Source organism: Misgurnus anguillicaudatus, chromosome 23 (assembly GCF_027580225.2).
Source record: "Misgurnus anguillicaudatus chromosome 23, ASM2758022v2, whole genome shotgun sequence".
NCBI classification, from domain to species: domain Eukaryota; kingdom Metazoa; phylum Chordata; class Actinopteri; order Cypriniformes; family Cobitidae; genus Misgurnus; species Misgurnus anguillicaudatus.
Window position 1 is genome coordinate 19,940,361 of NC_073359.2, and position 17,421 is coordinate 19,957,781.

At 35.7% G+C, this 17,421-nt stretch overlaps 2 protein-coding genes across 3 annotated transcripts in view; one reads left to right on the forward strand and one right to left on the reverse strand.

The window, feature by feature from the left end:
* The window catches only part of tm6sf2b (transmembrane 6 superfamily member 2b), a 102,679-nt gene that overhangs the window by 21,383 nt on the left and 63,875 nt on the right, over window positions 1-17,421 (reverse strand). The window contains exons 1-2 of one of the 2 annotated variants that reach the window (XM_055218574.2): window positions 1,540-1,819; window positions 1,279-1,419 (exon numbers count right to left, since the gene is read on the reverse strand). In XM_055218574.2, coding sequence (XP_055074549.2) covers window positions 1,279-1,364 — 86 coding nt within the window. In that variant the 5' untranslated portion in view covers window positions 1,365-1,419; window positions 1,540-1,819. Of the gene's footprint in view, window positions 1-1,278; window positions 1,420-1,539; window positions 1,820-17,421 lie in introns of those variants that run through there. The other variant, XM_073862260.1, reaches the window with a different exon arrangement.
* The window catches only part of sbno2b (strawberry notch homolog 2b), a 66,004-nt gene continuing 51,603 nt past the window's right edge, over window positions 3,021-17,421 (forward strand). Inside the window, exons 1-3 of the mRNA XM_073862256.1 lie at window positions 3,021-3,289; window positions 14,501-14,682; window positions 15,525-15,601. Coding sequence (XP_073718357.1) covers window positions 14,581-14,682; window positions 15,525-15,601 — 179 coding nt within the window. The 5' untranslated portion in view covers window positions 3,021-3,289; window positions 14,501-14,580. The remainder of the gene's footprint in view (window positions 3,290-14,500; window positions 14,683-15,524; window positions 15,602-17,421) is intronic.

Genomic DNA, 17,421 nt, shown 5'->3' on the forward strand with positions numbered 1-17,421 from the left:
TTATAATAGATATTCAGAAGTATGCATTTGTTAATGGTGAGCCTTTCTAGTGTAATTGCTTCTAAAAAAAATTGAGATTAATTTTTCACAACATTTCTTCCCAAATTACTATACACCAGTGTGCATGTGAGTATCCTCTTCCCTGTCTTGAATAAATGAGCAGAGATGAATGGGTTGGCAAGGAGAACTGTAATTATTCCAACACCCAGAGCACCAGCAGCAAAGATGGGCGCACGTGATACCACCCTCCTCACTAAGACACTATTACAGTGTGAGCTGTGAGTGCAGATATTCAGACATGAAACATTTCTTATCTATCTATCTATCTATCTAAAATTGTATATTCACAAAAGAAATGTTCATGACTGATTGCCTGAAAAACACAGTCTGACATAACCTTATATTTTAAAGTTTTTCATAACTGTGAAAACCCTGAATTAAGTTTTTACCTGCATCCTTAACCATATCTGAAACTGTAAATGAAAAGGTTTGTGACTGTAATTCTAATATCAGGCAGTCAAATGTCACCTCTTGTGAATTATATTGCCTTCCCATTGTGATGTTAAGAACAGCCTGGCAAGAGATACAGTATGCACACAAGTGTGTCTGCCAAACCTAGTATATAATTTTCTTGGCGTGTGGTTTGTTTGAGCACCTTTTTTATTGCAATAGTCTTTTCTCAGTATATACCGTATACTGTTATTTATTGTGTTCTTGCAGCAAACTTGGTAACTTCGTTGTGTTAGCAAAACAAACGGCATGGGTTCGATTCCCAGGTAATAAACATACAGAATGTATAGATTGAATGATTGAATAAAAGTGTCTAGAGCAATCACCAGTATGCCTTAAAGTTAAAATCAATGCAGGGACTAATACTGTATTCAGTCCATAATACTAAATGATTTTACTGCCCTCATGTGGAAGAAAAAAGAATCAAGGTACATTTCAGCAATAATTTTAAAAGGACAGTTCAACACAAAAAGACCAATAATCAAAAGATTTTACAGTATTAAATAGAAAAATGTCTAAACATCTCCTTTTATGGACGGAGAGTCACAGGTTTGAATTGACATAAGGATGACTATGATAACATTTACATTTTTTGTGAACTATCCCTTTAATGATCAATCTGTTAACAAGGTTCACACAATTAACTGGATCATAAAATGACCAACACTATTGGCAAGTTACAAATAAATATAACCACTTAAAGATCCATTTTCATTATAAGGATACTATGATTACAGTAATAAACTAATAAATTACATGTATACTCACTCTTGAAATGCTGGAACATTGTTCATAATGTAAAGAACACCAAGAGCTGTCAATGAAAATAGAAAAACGCATATCTCCTGTGCCATTGTTGTGTTAAAGTAAAAAATATGCCGTTCAGTCCAAGTGTCCACAGCTGGAGATCTGCATAGATAATAAACACATTAAAAATGCTTATGCTAAATATTGCACTTGAAAAATCTTCAATTTTAATAAATATTGCACAGGTGTGTTTTGTTATGGACTAAACAACCTTTTACTTACCAGTGACACCCTCTCCAAATTTTTGCATGAGCCACTTCACAGTGCAACTGTGAGAGCCGCATTATAATTGAGCCAAACAAAGGGGCTTTTGGAAAAGTGCTTAATTTGATTTAGTCATACATTTACATAATACTGTTTACTTTTGGTCCAATTCCTCAAAGGCATGCGTGCCAAAAAAGGAAAGCTTTGCCAAAGCTGCGACAGTAAACAGAGGATTTTGTGTACTTGTGGTATTTTGTAAGCTAAAAAATGTACTGCTGCTCTGTGGGTCTTACTAAAATGATGTGCCATGGTCATGAGGGGGGTCAGAGGCAATTTTTTAACACCTTATTATTAATATCTGCATTAATATTATAATTAATATACCATTATTAATACCATTGTCAATACTATCATTATTAATATTATTACTAGCATCATCTCTATTACAACTACTATTATCATTACTATTATTTGATGTATCAAGATTACCATTATCAATATTACTATTATTTTTATTTATTTTTTTATTAATATTATTATTGCTATTACTACTACTGTTATTTATTATTTATATAATTTATTTTTTTATCCTCTTTCTGATCCTTCACCCTCCCCCTAAGTCCGGATGAAATTAGTATTTTTGCTAATTTGTTTATCATTACTATTATTGCTATCTGTCATTTCATATTAATAGAATTTTTCATTATTATTATTGTTAATAATATTCCTATTATTATTATTATTATTGCTATTATCACCCTCCTTATCCATTTTGTTTATTTATTTATTTACCTCTAATTATGTCTGTTGTATTATGCTCCTTTATTCAATAATTTTCCACTCTTAAATCCAATTACATTTGCAGTTATATATACACACACACACACACACACACACACACACACACACACACACACACACACACACATACACAAATCTTACTGGCTATTATGTATGTTTTGTTGGTCTTTGTATTTGTATTTTGCATTTTACTTCTCATCTGTAAATATTGTAATTGTCTGTTTGCAAAATAATTTTTTTTTAAAATATACATATATTGAGTTACTATTACTAATAGTATGCGTTATAAATTGAAATAATTAATCTGTAAAATAATAAACTACACAATTTCCTATTGTAAATCCTAGATATACTTCAGTATTTATTTTCATGTGGGCCAAGAAAAGAGTTGTCACGGATCTATTTGTGATATATCCACTAGGGGGCGCAACAACCAAGGAAATGAACCTAAACCTAAACGTCACATAACATTTTACCAAAACGTTTAAAACACACTAACCTTGTGTTAGAACAGGTTAGATTGTATTAGATCATTTCATTAGATCACTTTAAACTTTTTGGTAAATCCCACTTTTGTTATTTACTTCCTTCTAGACTCGGATATTTTGGTATTAAATGTCTCTGACGCCACGACTACGCCGCACGCGATGCAGACGCGAAGCTGGAATGTTTGCTCTCTGGACGCCCCCGACGCGGTGAGCGAAGTCTTCGATTGGTTGAAGTGACCCTGACGTCAGAGCCCTGGCCGACGCGTCGCGTGAGACGCAAAATGTTCTAGACATTTTAATGAAGTCGGCCGCTTCCGTGTGTCGCGTTTTCACTTCAATATGGCTTCATTAGCGACGGCCTGAGGAGAAACTGCGCTCCCTCACGACCTCTTACAACTCGACTTTATCACTTTTTGGAAGTCGTTAAACGGATAAAGAAGATTTGGGAGGTCTGTTCAAGAGCTTGTTTTTGTTGTAAGGTGAGTATTTAAACTTAAAGTTGCCTATTCCTGACTGCGAGCGTTGCGTATGTGAGACTAGAGGGTTGTTTTACCGGTTATGCAAACTTTGAACTACGTTATGTTGCTGGTTATTGTGTGGTTTCGTCGTGTTTTATTTTTAATAACTTGTAGAGATGGCTACAAAGTTGTTAGTTTGTGGCGGCGTATGTTGGGAAACGCTACAGTAGAGAGTTTACTTCGTGTATGTTTTGACAGGCTGGGTTTAACTAGTTGTGGGAAATAAATAACGCCTCAGTAAAACTGTTAACTTCTGATAAAAACGGTTAAGTAACCGTTTGTGTGACCGCTTATTGGCTTTATTATTAGATACTTTCTGTTTTATTTTGAGTAACGTTAGCTATAAACGCTATGTGGCGTTTGTAACGTTAACTTACATTAGTTTGGCAATTATTATCGTTTTAACCTTACATGGAAAAATACTGTGTACTTTAGTATTTACCACAAATAAACTGTAGTAATATTATAGTTTCTATAGTGTCTTTTAAACCTTACTATAGTTAAATATTAAAAATTCAGTAATTACCTCAGTTTACCTCAGTCAATTCTGTAGGCCAACTTAAACAATAGTGGAGTATATAAGTGTAGTAATTACGCAGTAATTACACAGTTTATTATAGTAAATATTAAAGTATACTACAGTATTTATTCTTGTGGGATGTATCACTAATGTATTTCAGTGTAAACGTAGACTAAAAAGTCTCACTTTCTGTTTAGTTAGTTCAAATAGCATCATTAATGAGAGATGAGTGATAATGAAACCAAATATGTGTAAACCCTTCAGGCTAGAGCCGTTTCCCCGTTCAAAGTCTAATGTCAAGTATATCAGTCCTCGATCAGATGTTGTTTTGTTTGGTAACCAGGTGGTTTTTCCGAGACCACTAATAAAACAATGAAATTTTGTAATTCATAATTGTGTCATAGATCTGTCTGGTCAAGTACTGTTGGTCAGGAATTGCAGAGAATTATAAACACATTTCCACAGAATTGCTCGTATGTACAGTCACCTTTCCATGGAAATGGGATGAGGTAGGCCAACAAGCTTTTGCAGAAGTAAAATATAGTGGGATTTATGGTTAGTTTTTGTAGTTATTTGCTGACATGGTGGTTTTTTGTGTAATATGACAATGTGATATGCTCGGCGGATTGTTAATTTTCGTGAGTAGTGTCAGACAAAGCGACTTGATGCCTCTTGTTCTCCAGTCAATGACGCAGGCTGACATCACTTGGTCTAGCCTGTTACAAGGGAAACAAAAGCAGTTACGTCCATGTTTCCATGTAGAAAAGACAAGGAAATATGTAAAACACCCTTCACTTAAATCCGTGTAAAAGGTGAATCTCACAAAACTTGTTGATATGGCTGTGTCTAGGCCCAATGAATAAAATCCAAATTAGAGCCCGACCGATAAAGGATTTTGAAGGCCGATACCGATACAAATGTTTGTTGGTTTTAAAATCCGATATTCGATATATCGGCTGATATTTTTTCTTTCAGAAACGCGCAACAAAACATTAACAGATTTCCCTAACATTAGTTATTTGTAGTTATTTATGAGTTTTAACAAAAAATAATATGATAATGCATTTTAAAAAGAAACTTGTTTATTTTATTGTCACAACAGAACAGAGTAACATCAAAAATTATTGACAGTAATAATTACAAGAATAATGATGACATTATTACTATCATCATCATTTATATTATCATTAAACAAGATAAAGGTCACTCCTAAATGTTTGTGTGGGTGTGTAATAATTAGTCCCTAAATTGCCTTATAAGCTATCTTATAATTACCGTATATACCCGAATATAAGACAACCCCCCCGCCATTTTCCAAATTTATTTTGGGGTTTTCACCAGAAAATAATTTTATTTAAAAAAATCTCTCTCTCTCTCTCTCTCTCTCTCTCTCTCTCTCTCTCTCTCTCTCTCTCTCTCTCTCTCTCTCTCTCTCTCTGCGTCTTTGTGTTTCGTCCGTTTTTATGTTTTTTTTTAAATATTCATTTATCGGCCATTATGAATGCCGATACCAATAGTTTGGAAAATCCCTAATATTGCCCTGCCGATATATCGGTCGGGCTCTAATCCAAATGTAATGCACTGAAAAAAATGATTAATTCAATTTACTCAATTTTTAAGGTAAGTGGTCGCAATCAATTTATTTAAGCTACGTTTAAACAAAAAAAATTTGAAATACAAAACAAAACAAAAAACTTTTATTTAAATGTAGCTTAAATAAATTGATTGCGACCACTTACCTTAAAAAATTAAGTAAATTGAATGAATCATTTTTTCAGTGTATTTTTTACCAAAATAAAGTAATACAAAATTTATAACATTCATATTTTAATATTTGTCTAGTGTGTGTGTGTGATGATTATTTCTATTTAAATATATTGTCTGTATTTTACTAAATTCAGGGTGAATTCAGGGTGGTACAGATTTGGGACACTTTTGACATTGAGATGACTGGCAAAAAATTTCCAGATTGACCTGAATTCGTCTTTATTTATTTTGCTTATTTGCTTATTATTAAAACAAAATATGATTTGATAAATTGCCAAATGGGATTTTATTTAAAAGTATGTAAATGTAAATACACAGGTGAAAAGAAGTTAAACTGTGTACTTAAAGTGCTCTATTTTCGCACACTATTTTTTACTTAATATACTAAACATTTTTCTTTAGTACTTCATAAGATAATCTAAGTGTACTTCACTGTGCACTAAAATGCACAGTGCTAAAAATATATATTTAAAAAATGTATTTAGGTACCAGTTGTAGTGAACTTGAACCCATCTTTGTATGAAAGTGGGTTTAAGTTTATTTTTAGTGTTAACTAAATACATTTTTTAATACAGAGCTGGTATGTTAAAAGTGCATTTTAGTACATATTCATGGTGTCTCAAATAAGTACACTTAGATAATCTTAAGAACATTTTGGGGCGGTTTTCCGGACAGGGTTAAGACTGGTCCTAGACTTAAATAAATGTAAGAGCTGTCCAAACTGAAAACAAATTGCACTGCCATATCTTAAAATACATCCGTGCCCTTTGTTTTGCCTCAAAATGCAAACAAGAAATGTTTTTAGTAAGGCATGTTTGATAAAACTAGTTATATTTCCTAATTAAACTAATGCCTGGTCCTGGTTTAAGATAATCCCTGTCCGGGAAACCCCTCCCTTAAGAAGTACTAAAGATTAATTTTTAGTATATTAAGTACATCATTTTGGAAGTGTACTACTTTTTACCAAGGTTTAGTTTCTTATTATGATTATTTGTTTTTAATTTGTTGCTTTTGTGTTAAAATGTGACACTCTATTTGTAAGATTTAGCCCAAAAGTGAAACCTTTCAACTAAAAATGCTACATTTATCATATGTTGCTGGTTATTTATTAGCTGCATGTTGTCCTGTTAGTTTTGGCACTGAGCCTTTCTTGTAATTCAAACAGCTAGTTCCTAGTTTGGTGCACAAAGCTGTTTTGTTTAGTACAGGGAGGGTACAAAGCTGTGATTTTAGTCAAGATAGTGGCCATGGACACAGCCTGTGTGAACCCTTCATACTTCCGTCCCTGCTATCTCAGACTAGAGCTCTCCTCACGATCAACCCCCTTTGTCTTCCCAACATTTTTTTCCTGTTTAACTAGCGATAAGTCTCATTTATGCATTTTGGTATAATACACATTGTATGCTCCGTTGTTTAATGTGACATCATAGGCCAAATCCCAAAGTGCAGTAGGTGGGTGTTGAATTCGCTATCAAGGAATGTTTAAAACTAATAGGCAGAGCATGTGTATCACAGGCATAACTACCCATGATGTAAAACTCTTTAGTCTTTGTTCATAACATTGGTTGATTAATGTACTAGCTGTAAAGTTAGTCCTGGAAGTGTTGGGAATTTCAATGCATAATTTCCAAGGAAAAACCCTTGGAAAGATAAGATAGAAGCAGGCTTTAGAAAAACTTCAAAGCAACTTTCAGCATTTTAAAGAGCGAATTCAGGTGCCTTGATCACATATTAAAGTGATGAATTGAACAGTCGTGATAAATTATTGCGGATAACGTTGTTCTTGCCAGCAAGATCAGCATTTGCACTGTGCCTGTTGCGTTCTGCACAGATTGTTTTGGGAAGTGTTTGTCCCGCTACCTGATTTGCATAATTCCTACAGTGAATCAGATCCTAAAACAACCTTGTGCAAATAAACAACGCTATTGGCGTACACTATTCTGTCTCTGCTGTGTGAATTTGCTTGTTCACATGTGGTATTGTTCATTTTTTGACGAGGGAGCTTGAGAGCTGTTCTGAGGTTTGTGGTGTTTTGACCACCCCCAGTTTTCCCATTGCTGACCTGCTAGCGAGTTTCTCTCAGTGGGTATGAATTCAAGGAACCCCTTCTTTCCTGTATAGAATCACTTCATCATCAAAATACGACACAATTAAGTCTTTCTTCTTAAAAAACCTTTGAGATGAAGTCATTGGTTTCTTTTGCTCACATGTCTAGGTGGTGTAGACTTTGAAAATACATAGCTTTCATAAGTTGTGTTTTTATATTATCTATTACTAACTTAATGTCATATTTGGAGTCGTATTCAATAATTCCTGTTCTTGGTTTTGACGAAATTCCAGGAACGTGTATTTGGCTTATTTGGCCACTAAATTGTGGATACAATCTGTACCCGCCACTCTGTCATTTTGTCAAATCAGAAGCGGTGTGGACAGCATGGTTCAGCATTGGCTCGGTGACCTCGGGCAGAATTCCTGGCGCTGACCGGATTTGCTCGGGTTTGCAGGGAATCGAGTTGTGCTGTGCAACTGGGTATTGCTGGAAGAGGGCGGCAACTGACAGTAATACAGAGGAAAGATTGTAAACAAGTAGAAACGTGATGAAAAAGAAAGAAAATGTAGTCTCTGTGAGTTTATTTTAAGTCGGCATCACAGTTTTACTGACTGGAAGATAGAGAGATGACAGGAAATGTTAAAGAGAATTGAGGAACAACAGAACAGATATAGGGCAGATTCGAACCCACAACTCCCATATAAGCACCCCAGCTCAATTTGTCTAGATCTGTATCATTGCTTTAGCATTTTCAACACACAATTCTTCTCATAACAGAACTATTGAACCTGCGAGTTAAAGCCACCAGGTTATCACATCCCTTAATACAGTTTTACTTAACTTTGAACAGCTATTGATCATACGTTGAATGGCATCGTAAGCCTCTTCTCTCTCTCTCTCAATGAAACGAAAGCCCTGTGTGACTCATAATGGCTCCATAACATTCAGTCCGTTGATGCTTGATAATAATAAATGTCCCACCCAAATGGACAATATTGCCTGTGCACGTAAACACACAAAGAAATAGGTTGGATTGAATCAAAGTACTTCCTGCTTAGTTTGTGTTCCTTTGAGTGAGTCATCTCGATTATTATTTCTGCCATGGTTACCATTTGCCTCCAGCTTTTTAGATGATTCACAGAAATCAGGAACAATCTGTAACGCACCAGGCGTTCAGCTGGTCTGTGATCTGTTGGGTTTTGGCTTTAAATCTCGTGACTTTCATTTCATTTGCCATCCGGATAAAAGCAGAAGTGTGTGTTTTTTGATGTCATATTTTTCCTGTATATTATGCAGAGAAAACTGTAATCAAGATATATGTAAACAACACTAAGGGCTCTGTTGCATTGTCTGTCGTACCATTTTTACAATCCCAAAATGGAAATCCAAATTTTTTTTTTAGAAATAAGTAAATCTTAAAGGGATAGTTCACCCAAAAATGAAAATTCTGTCATTTACTTACCCTCATGTTGTTACAAACCTATATACTTTTTTTCTGATGAACACAAAGATATTTTGAGGAATGTTTGTAACTGATCAGAAACCCCACTGACATTCATACTAGGAATAAAAAATACTATGGGATTTTTTAGTTTTACTTTTGAATAACTAAACCTGGCTCTCGCTATGAACATATCTATAGAAGGGCCATTGAAAAGGGACAGAAAAACTACCTCGATATCAACCAATGAGACGCTACTGCTAAAATATTTTCAAAACCATTCAGCGGGGGTATTATCATTTGCACTTGTGCTTGGTGATGCCGGTGGGTACGAAATTGCATACTGTACTTTTATTTAAAAAGATTGTTATTACCTCATAGCTCATTAATCTTGCAGTGTTTTCAATGTGTCGGCATGAGCAGCAGAGTAACTTTTTCCCCTCTTGAATATTTAATCCCATAATAAATGTGTCTGGCTTTGCCATCGCAAACACGTTTGGATGCACTTAGCATGCTTAGTTTGTTTCTCTAATTGCATTAGCATCGACTGTTTCCCAACAAGTGTCAGCATGAATTTTCTCTATCTCTAGGGATCGCCTGCCGCAAGTTCCAATGTTCGGCTTTCACAGCCAGTCATGTGAAACTTGTTAAAGTCATGGTATGACGGCCTCTGTGGCCAGATAACTTACTTAAAAGACCGGCTTTGCCTAATCAAATAGCGTGCGAAAGGAAGGGTGTGACTGAATATGAAAGAGAAACTAGCGACACTGGACAACATCAGGTACAGTTCAAGAATTTGATCCCTTAGGATAAAAGGTTTGATGCTTTAAAAACTAAATTTTAAATATCATTGTGTGTACGATTATAAACATTTTACAAAAGTGTCTTAATTGTGAGAATGATCTATTTAATTGATACTCAATTCACAGTCGATAAAACATACTTAAATAGAAAATGTTTATTCTTATACACTGTAAAAATGATAACAAATCAACATATGGGTCGGTGACAAAAACGGTTTGGCAAGATGAGAAATTCATATTTTTAAAACTGTTTTAAAACCATGCATCAGGTTTATTTCAATGCAATTTTTATGTTACTTTTAGGCAATAAAAAATTACATTTGCACTATTTTTTTTTTAAGTAAAGACTAAAAGTGATTTGAAAATGTCAAATGGTGTAACCGCTTATTGCGCCAAAGAATGAGAAATATTAAATATTTTATCCACCTTGATGGCATGTAAGCGTTATCATAAAAAAATCATTTTAAAATATAATTTTATTAGTTATTTCTAAATGTAAATTGTAATATTTGTAATATTTGTCCTGACATATGCTGAAATCAGCTCAGTTTTCTAAATAATCTTTGACAAATGATGTAAAAATGTATGTAAAAAAATCATATTACAATAAACTAGATGATTATATTTTATCCCACATTTTTTAAGACTATATTTATATTTTAATAAAAAATACTAGTTACACCAATTGACACAGACCGGTTACACCACATTGACATTTTTGCAATTATCCCCCAAATATTCTTTCAAAATAAAATAAAACCAGATATTTTAGACTTAACATTTTTATCTGTCAAAAAAGAGAATGTATGCAAGTATTCTGCAAATTTATTTTGAAGTTTTAACCCTTTTACATTTAATTTATCCATATAGGGACACAAACGAATTAACGTCACGTCATTTACCCATATTTTTGTACTTAAACTGAACAAATTAAGTTAACAGTATCAACTTATATTATAAGTTATGTCAGCTTATCACGAGTCAAAAGTTAAAATAATAGGTTGAATTAACTTGCACATGCAAGTTGTTTTAACTTCATGCTGCTTTTTTGTGTATGCATGTTTTTTTGTAACATAATAACAACTTAAATATTTGGCACCAAACATCAACTAATAAAAACAGCACATATAATACATCAAAAGAGGGGGGTCAATTTATAGAAAATAATAATAATAATAATAATTAATATATTTTTTTAAAGATTACTTTGTACCTCATTTGTAAAATGTTTTGTAAAATATAAGCAAAGGCAGAACAGTAATATCTGTCCTGATCTAAACTCTTTCTGTTATTTCCTATAAAGTAGTAGTCTGTTATTATGTTAAAATCTGTTCCAATATTTTGTTGAGAAAAATTATACAGAATGGCTCCCATGCAGATGAGTTGCTCATCAGGAGGGCATGAGATGTAAACATTGATCCTTATCAGAGGAAGCCCTGAGCTGATGAAATCTGTAGTCTGTCGTTTGTCCTCGTGAGCCTTCACAAAGCAGATTAGCACAATCACACGTCCAGGGATGACTTCCATGTGCTCTGTCACGCTCACCGTGATGCATCAAATTGTGAGCACTGGCCTTGTGGAAAAATTGGGAAGCCCCTGCTTGGTAGTGCTCTCTTGAAGATGAGCCATATCATGCCGCAAACTCAAATTATGCATGTTCCAAGAATGTAAATCTCTCCTGAGGGATGGATCAGTCGCCTCCAGTGGAGAACAGAGGTGGCCGGCAGGCCGAGATCAAAGATTAAGGAAACGCATGTGTTGCACCATAATAGGCGAACCTGCAAGTTAATTTCACCAAATAAGTTCTGTAACTTGCACCCGGGCCACCCAGGAAAGCATGAATCGTCTTGGAGGTTTCCAATGTGCTTAATATTGTAGAAGAAGGAGGCTGTTGTTTTGAGCTGAAAGGTTAGATGTTACAAAGCTTTCCCCTATGCGAATTGTTTTGGTATGCCAAACCAAAGGATTTTCTTCTCTTCGAATGGAAATCCCCCTTCTCCTCCACGAATGCTGAGTTTTGCATCAAGCTCGTTTTAAGTGCTTCCTTGTCGTTTCGCTAAACCTCCCCAGCTTTGTTAACCAACCCTCAACAGACCTGTTATGTGGTTTTATCTCAATCATTTTATCAAATAAGACCTGCTTGTGCCTGTGAAAATCTCTCTTTCTCGTCTTTTATCCCTGCGTTCCAGTAAAGATGATGGTGCTTTACTGGAAGAGGGCATTTGGGAAATAGTAATCAGTATTGATTGTACATTGTGGCAGGGGGTAGAGGGAAGGACACCTCCTCTTACTGGGCTGCATTGACTGCTCAGGCACTCCACGGTGTGAGCCAGAAATATGGATGCAACTTCTGAGAATGTGAGGATAGTAAGATCTCACTAAAAAACAAAGCTGTGTTGTTATTGACAAAATAAAAATTGCACATGTTTACTTTATAACTTTTTTAACTGTCACTGGTTCTTACTGTGCATGTTATTTTAAGCAAATGTGTTTTTTTTTTGAGGGGGTTGATAGGTCATTGTGGTTCTGGGTGTTCTCAGTTGTTCTCTAAATATTTGCTTACTGCCCACCCACCCCCATATCCTCAGCAGTAAGGAATGGGTGAAGTTTTATTTAGTCTTTAGGTACTTTTAAGTGTCACACCGATGAGAATATTATGTCGGGGACAATCTTTGTTTATTGGTCTCAATTTTTATAGGTTCATATCCAGATGGTTTATTTTGCATGTGTTTTTTTGTTTTGTTTTGTTTTTTTTTTACTGCTGAATTCTTAGTCTAATGTTGTTGTTTTTTTCATAAAGGTCTTTGAGTGAACCTTCCCTGATCTCTGATACCAGATTGGATTATTTAAAGGAGGAAAGGTTTACCCAAAAATGAAAACTAGTGATGCACCGATAGGATTTTTTGGAACTTCTGTCCGATGCCGATACCGATATTAAACACTAGTATACAATACTATACAGTTGGTCTATTAGTAGCTAGTTTATTTCTGCATCAAATTATTTTTACTGAACATGGATTGGATTTAATTAACATTCAACTGACCAACATAATAAGAGTGGCACAAATTAAGCTAAAACAAATATAATAAGACAACATGACAACCTTCAAAGGTAGTTTTTGCTATTTAGCATTTCTTTTATTAACACATTAACATATTTTTTATGCAATTCATTGCCTTTATGCGGTTAATTAATAAACAATTGGTATCGGCCTTTCTCGTGCTATAGCCGATATGCCGATGGTTTCAAATTCATCAAAAACCGGCCGATAAATATCGGCGGCCGATACATCGGTGCATCACTAATGAAAACTGTAATTGGCTTACCCTCATCTTGTTCCAATCCTATATGATAATAACTTGCACTATTATGGAAAAAGTAGCCAGTACATTTCTCATTCACAGGGTTCCCACGGGTCTTTGAAATCCTTGAAAGTTTGTGAATCTGGGGGAAAAAATTCAAGGCCCTGGGAAGTTTGAAAATATAAATACATAGATACAGGTCATTGAAAGTGCTTGAATTTATTTTATGCAAGAAGTTTTCTGGAAAATAAATCCATATTATTCCTCTGTGTAGAGGAATAATAAGCTTTACATGCTTATATCTTCTGTATGTGAATGTTGATTCATACCAAAATGCTTTTTTGCATAGTTGTGTTTGACACGTGAAAACCTCTCTGGTTACGTATAACTGTTGTTTCCTGAAAAGGCAACGAGACGCTGCATCTCCCTTGCCATATTCCTGTGTCCCTGTAACGCCGCCTTTGGCACTATTTCAGATAGCGATATACTTCCTGGCTCCTGTGTCACACTGTCTTTGTCGTTAACTCTTTCCCCGCCATTGACGAGATATCTCGTCAATCTGCAATACCGCTATTATCCACCAGCGCTCTTCCGCATCTTATAAAAACCGGAAGTATTGCCCTAGGGCAAACAGCTGTCCTTGAATTTGAGGATATTGGACCTGGAAAGTCCTTGAAAGGTCCTTGAATTTGAAGTTAACTAAAGTGTGGAAACCCTGTTCTAAGCACCCTTTAAATTGGGATGGCCTTATGAGTCTCAAGTGCAATCTGTGTGATGCAATCTGTCTTAAAATACGTCCTTAGAAGGTCGCAGTCTTCGAATTGGGAAACAGCTCATGTGTCTAGTCTCTTTAGGGCAGTCATGACCTAAAGGTTAGAGAATCGGGCTTGTCATCCGGTTCGATTCTCATGGCCAGCAGGATGTGACTGAGGTGTCTTGAGCAAGACACCTGTCCCCAATTGTTCCCTGGCGCTGCAATGATGACTGCGGGTGTGCGTGTGTTCACAACTCACTGGGACGGGGTGACATTCCAAGTATGGTTTACCATGCATTGGTCATTATGTCACTTTCACTTTTTCACTATACATACTGTATACTATAAATGTTCTCGGTTTTGTGTCATATACGTTATGAAAGTTCTCACCGTTTGGGGGTATTTCTCACATATGAATCAGTGTTGGGAATCTTAACACTGACAGCATGACTGAGTCTCTTGACACACCCACTTGTTTTTCCACTGTTAAGTCTCTTTGCACTTGTTCACTGTCTACTGTGTTTGTGTCCTCAGGTCATGGTGAGCAGACACTGACCAGCTAGCCGAAAGTTTTCAGCGTGGGCTTCGGCCGTTATGCATGGTACTGCAGTCTAATGCCCTCTCTCTCCATTCCGCCTGCCATGGACGGGCAAAGCTACTCGCATTCAGAGGGATCTCACATGGACACGGGAGGATTCGTCATGGCGCCCCCTCTGGTAACAATTATTATTATTGATTATTATTATTATTATTATTATTATTTATTTATTTATTTTCTTAATGCCACGTTTGCCACATGACACAATTATTAAATAGTGACATATAGAGTGTACACCCTAATATAGCTGCTCTGCTCTGTTCTGATTGATATAATTAAGTTTATGCTTTTTTTTAAATATTCTGTTTTACTTGAAAATCATTTTGCATTATATATGTATAAGTAAAATGGGTTGCCGACTCATATTGACTTCATGCTCAACTAAAACAATTGTGGGGTTTAAACCTACAACTTTTCAGATATCAGCTCAGTTCATTAACTGCTACACCACAAACCGATTCGCCCAAACTGGCATGATACTGTGCTAAGCAGCTGAACTGATCAGACAATCTGCATAATTGTTAAAAAACGTTCGTCACTAGTTTCTATTTCGATAACAGTGGTCAATCACTCTGATCTTTTGTACCTCTATCAGGCAAAACCTCAAGCTTTTGGTGTGTGTGGGTGACAACATGACGTCTTTGTGGTAATAGAGTCATTTTAACAGTAGCGATTCCTGATAAGCGTACTCAAAGATGCTGCTTTTTCTCCCTATTATGATGCAGTTTTCATATTTTGCATTGGAACATTGAGTACAATTGTTTGATGGGGTAAAGATATGACAAGACAAATATTTGGGTTGAATTGAAGCAGAATGATGTCATTAGTGTGCAAATAGCTTTAGTGAAAAATAAGGGGATTTCCTCAGGACACAATTTTTGGATTATACAGAATGACACAAACAGATTTTGCATGCTATATTGGGCACTGCCTTCAAACATCTGACTTCCTTTATTTCAGCCCCACGTGTTCCCCAACAACCATTGGAGCTTCGCACAGACTTACGGCTTACCCTGTCCTGTGCAATCTGATAACCAGTAAGTATCCGGACTTCGGTCCCATCACAACACCTAAGGATGTTTGACATGTTTTCCTAACATAAAGGCGGGGGTGCATGATCTCTGAAAGCCAATGTTGACATTTGAAATCAACTAAACAAACACACCCTTACCCCAATAGTATCTGGACCTTCTTTTGATAGACCCGCCCCACACATACGCAACCCAGGCAATGTTGTCGGTTAGTAGACACGCCTCTTACTGCTGGTTGGCTACAAGTGTGTTTTGGTACTCGGCCTGACTCCCTTTACCAAAGTGTTTTTCAAAAATCATGCACCCTGCCTTTAAAGGTGTACATTTAAATCAAAAGACAACAATAATGTCTCATTTCAAACAAAGTGAGCCCATTTTCGTTTGTTATGCTTAGCTTTAACGTTCCCAAGAAATTATAAAATCCGATTCTTTTTTTATTGAATATCCCTTTTTTTACTTTTAGAAAAGCATCTTAATGAAAAACCTTTTAACTACTAAAAAGGTTTTCTGACTTATTTGATAATAAAGGGCTCCTTTGTGTCAGATTTAAGTAACATCAAAACATCACAATGAGCCCCTTCACATATCTGCTATCAGAAAAGACTTGGGCCACATCCACACGAAACCAGTGCTTCCCCTATCCATTTTTTTAATGCAATTTTTTTATGAGTCGTCCCAAGAAATGTGTAAGGTGTGAACAAATGGCATGTAGTGAGGACCCATGTGTCATCCCAACAAGTTTCCTTTAAGGTCTTTGGCTTTTAAATACAGATCACGACGAGAAATAGTGAATAAGATATCCGTAATCTGTTTGATAAAAAGGGCTAAAATATACAGATTGGCTGGACACACAAAGTTGCAAGTGTGTCGGTTTCAGATTTATCCACTATGGGAAAAATTGTGGATTCAGGCTTCCATAACGCCGGATCCGTTTGTATAAAACGCAGATTCAATACAAAAGCAAAAACATCTGTGATCTGACCTAACATCTGATGCACATACTTTATGCGCACAGTCTGGTCTGTAGTTTAACAACTTGAAGCATTTGGCACTCATAAAGATGCTTCCTAGAAATCCTTTTGGATATATTGCTGCCTGGTTGCACAAAAAACTGACTTGATGAAAACGTTAGCGTTACAAATAAGTTTTAGGGTTTGATGGATAGTGTGTCGTGTGTGAATTTCAAAATATTTGGGTTTTTAATGAAAGTAAGTCTGCATTCATTCTGAAAAATGTTGATATGTCAGACATCTATACACAGTTTTCTGTTTACTAGTTCAGTCCTCTTCTGTGCGTCCAGAATCGGATCAAGGGTCACATGAATGAACCTGCTTGCTTTGTTTACAGTCACCGCTTGAAGTCCTCTGTGAATATTTATAGACCACAGCAATGATTCATATGGGCACAGGGAATGTGGGAGGACGAGATATATGTGAGCAAAGGTCAATGCGTTTTAAACATCGAAATAAGGGTCTCGGTTTTAGAAAGAATAACAGTTTGTGGTTGATGTTAGCGTCAGTGCTACATCCTGTCCACCCACTCCTGAGGTGGAAAAACAATACGATACCTTCACATTAAATCACTTTCGGTATGAAAACTTTTGAATAATAGTAATACAGTTTGGTTTTAGCATTCTAGTCGTGTTATATTTTCTCATGGCACCAGCTGTCCTGCCCTTTCTTTATTTTTTGTGAATGTGAATTAACAAGTCAAATGCTAATGTGTCTCTTCTCCAGCCAGCATACTGAGTTACTAAGTTTTCCTGCTTGGGGCTGAGGAGCAAAGATTAACAAAAGTTAACCATTGATAATAATAGGGTTCTGGGG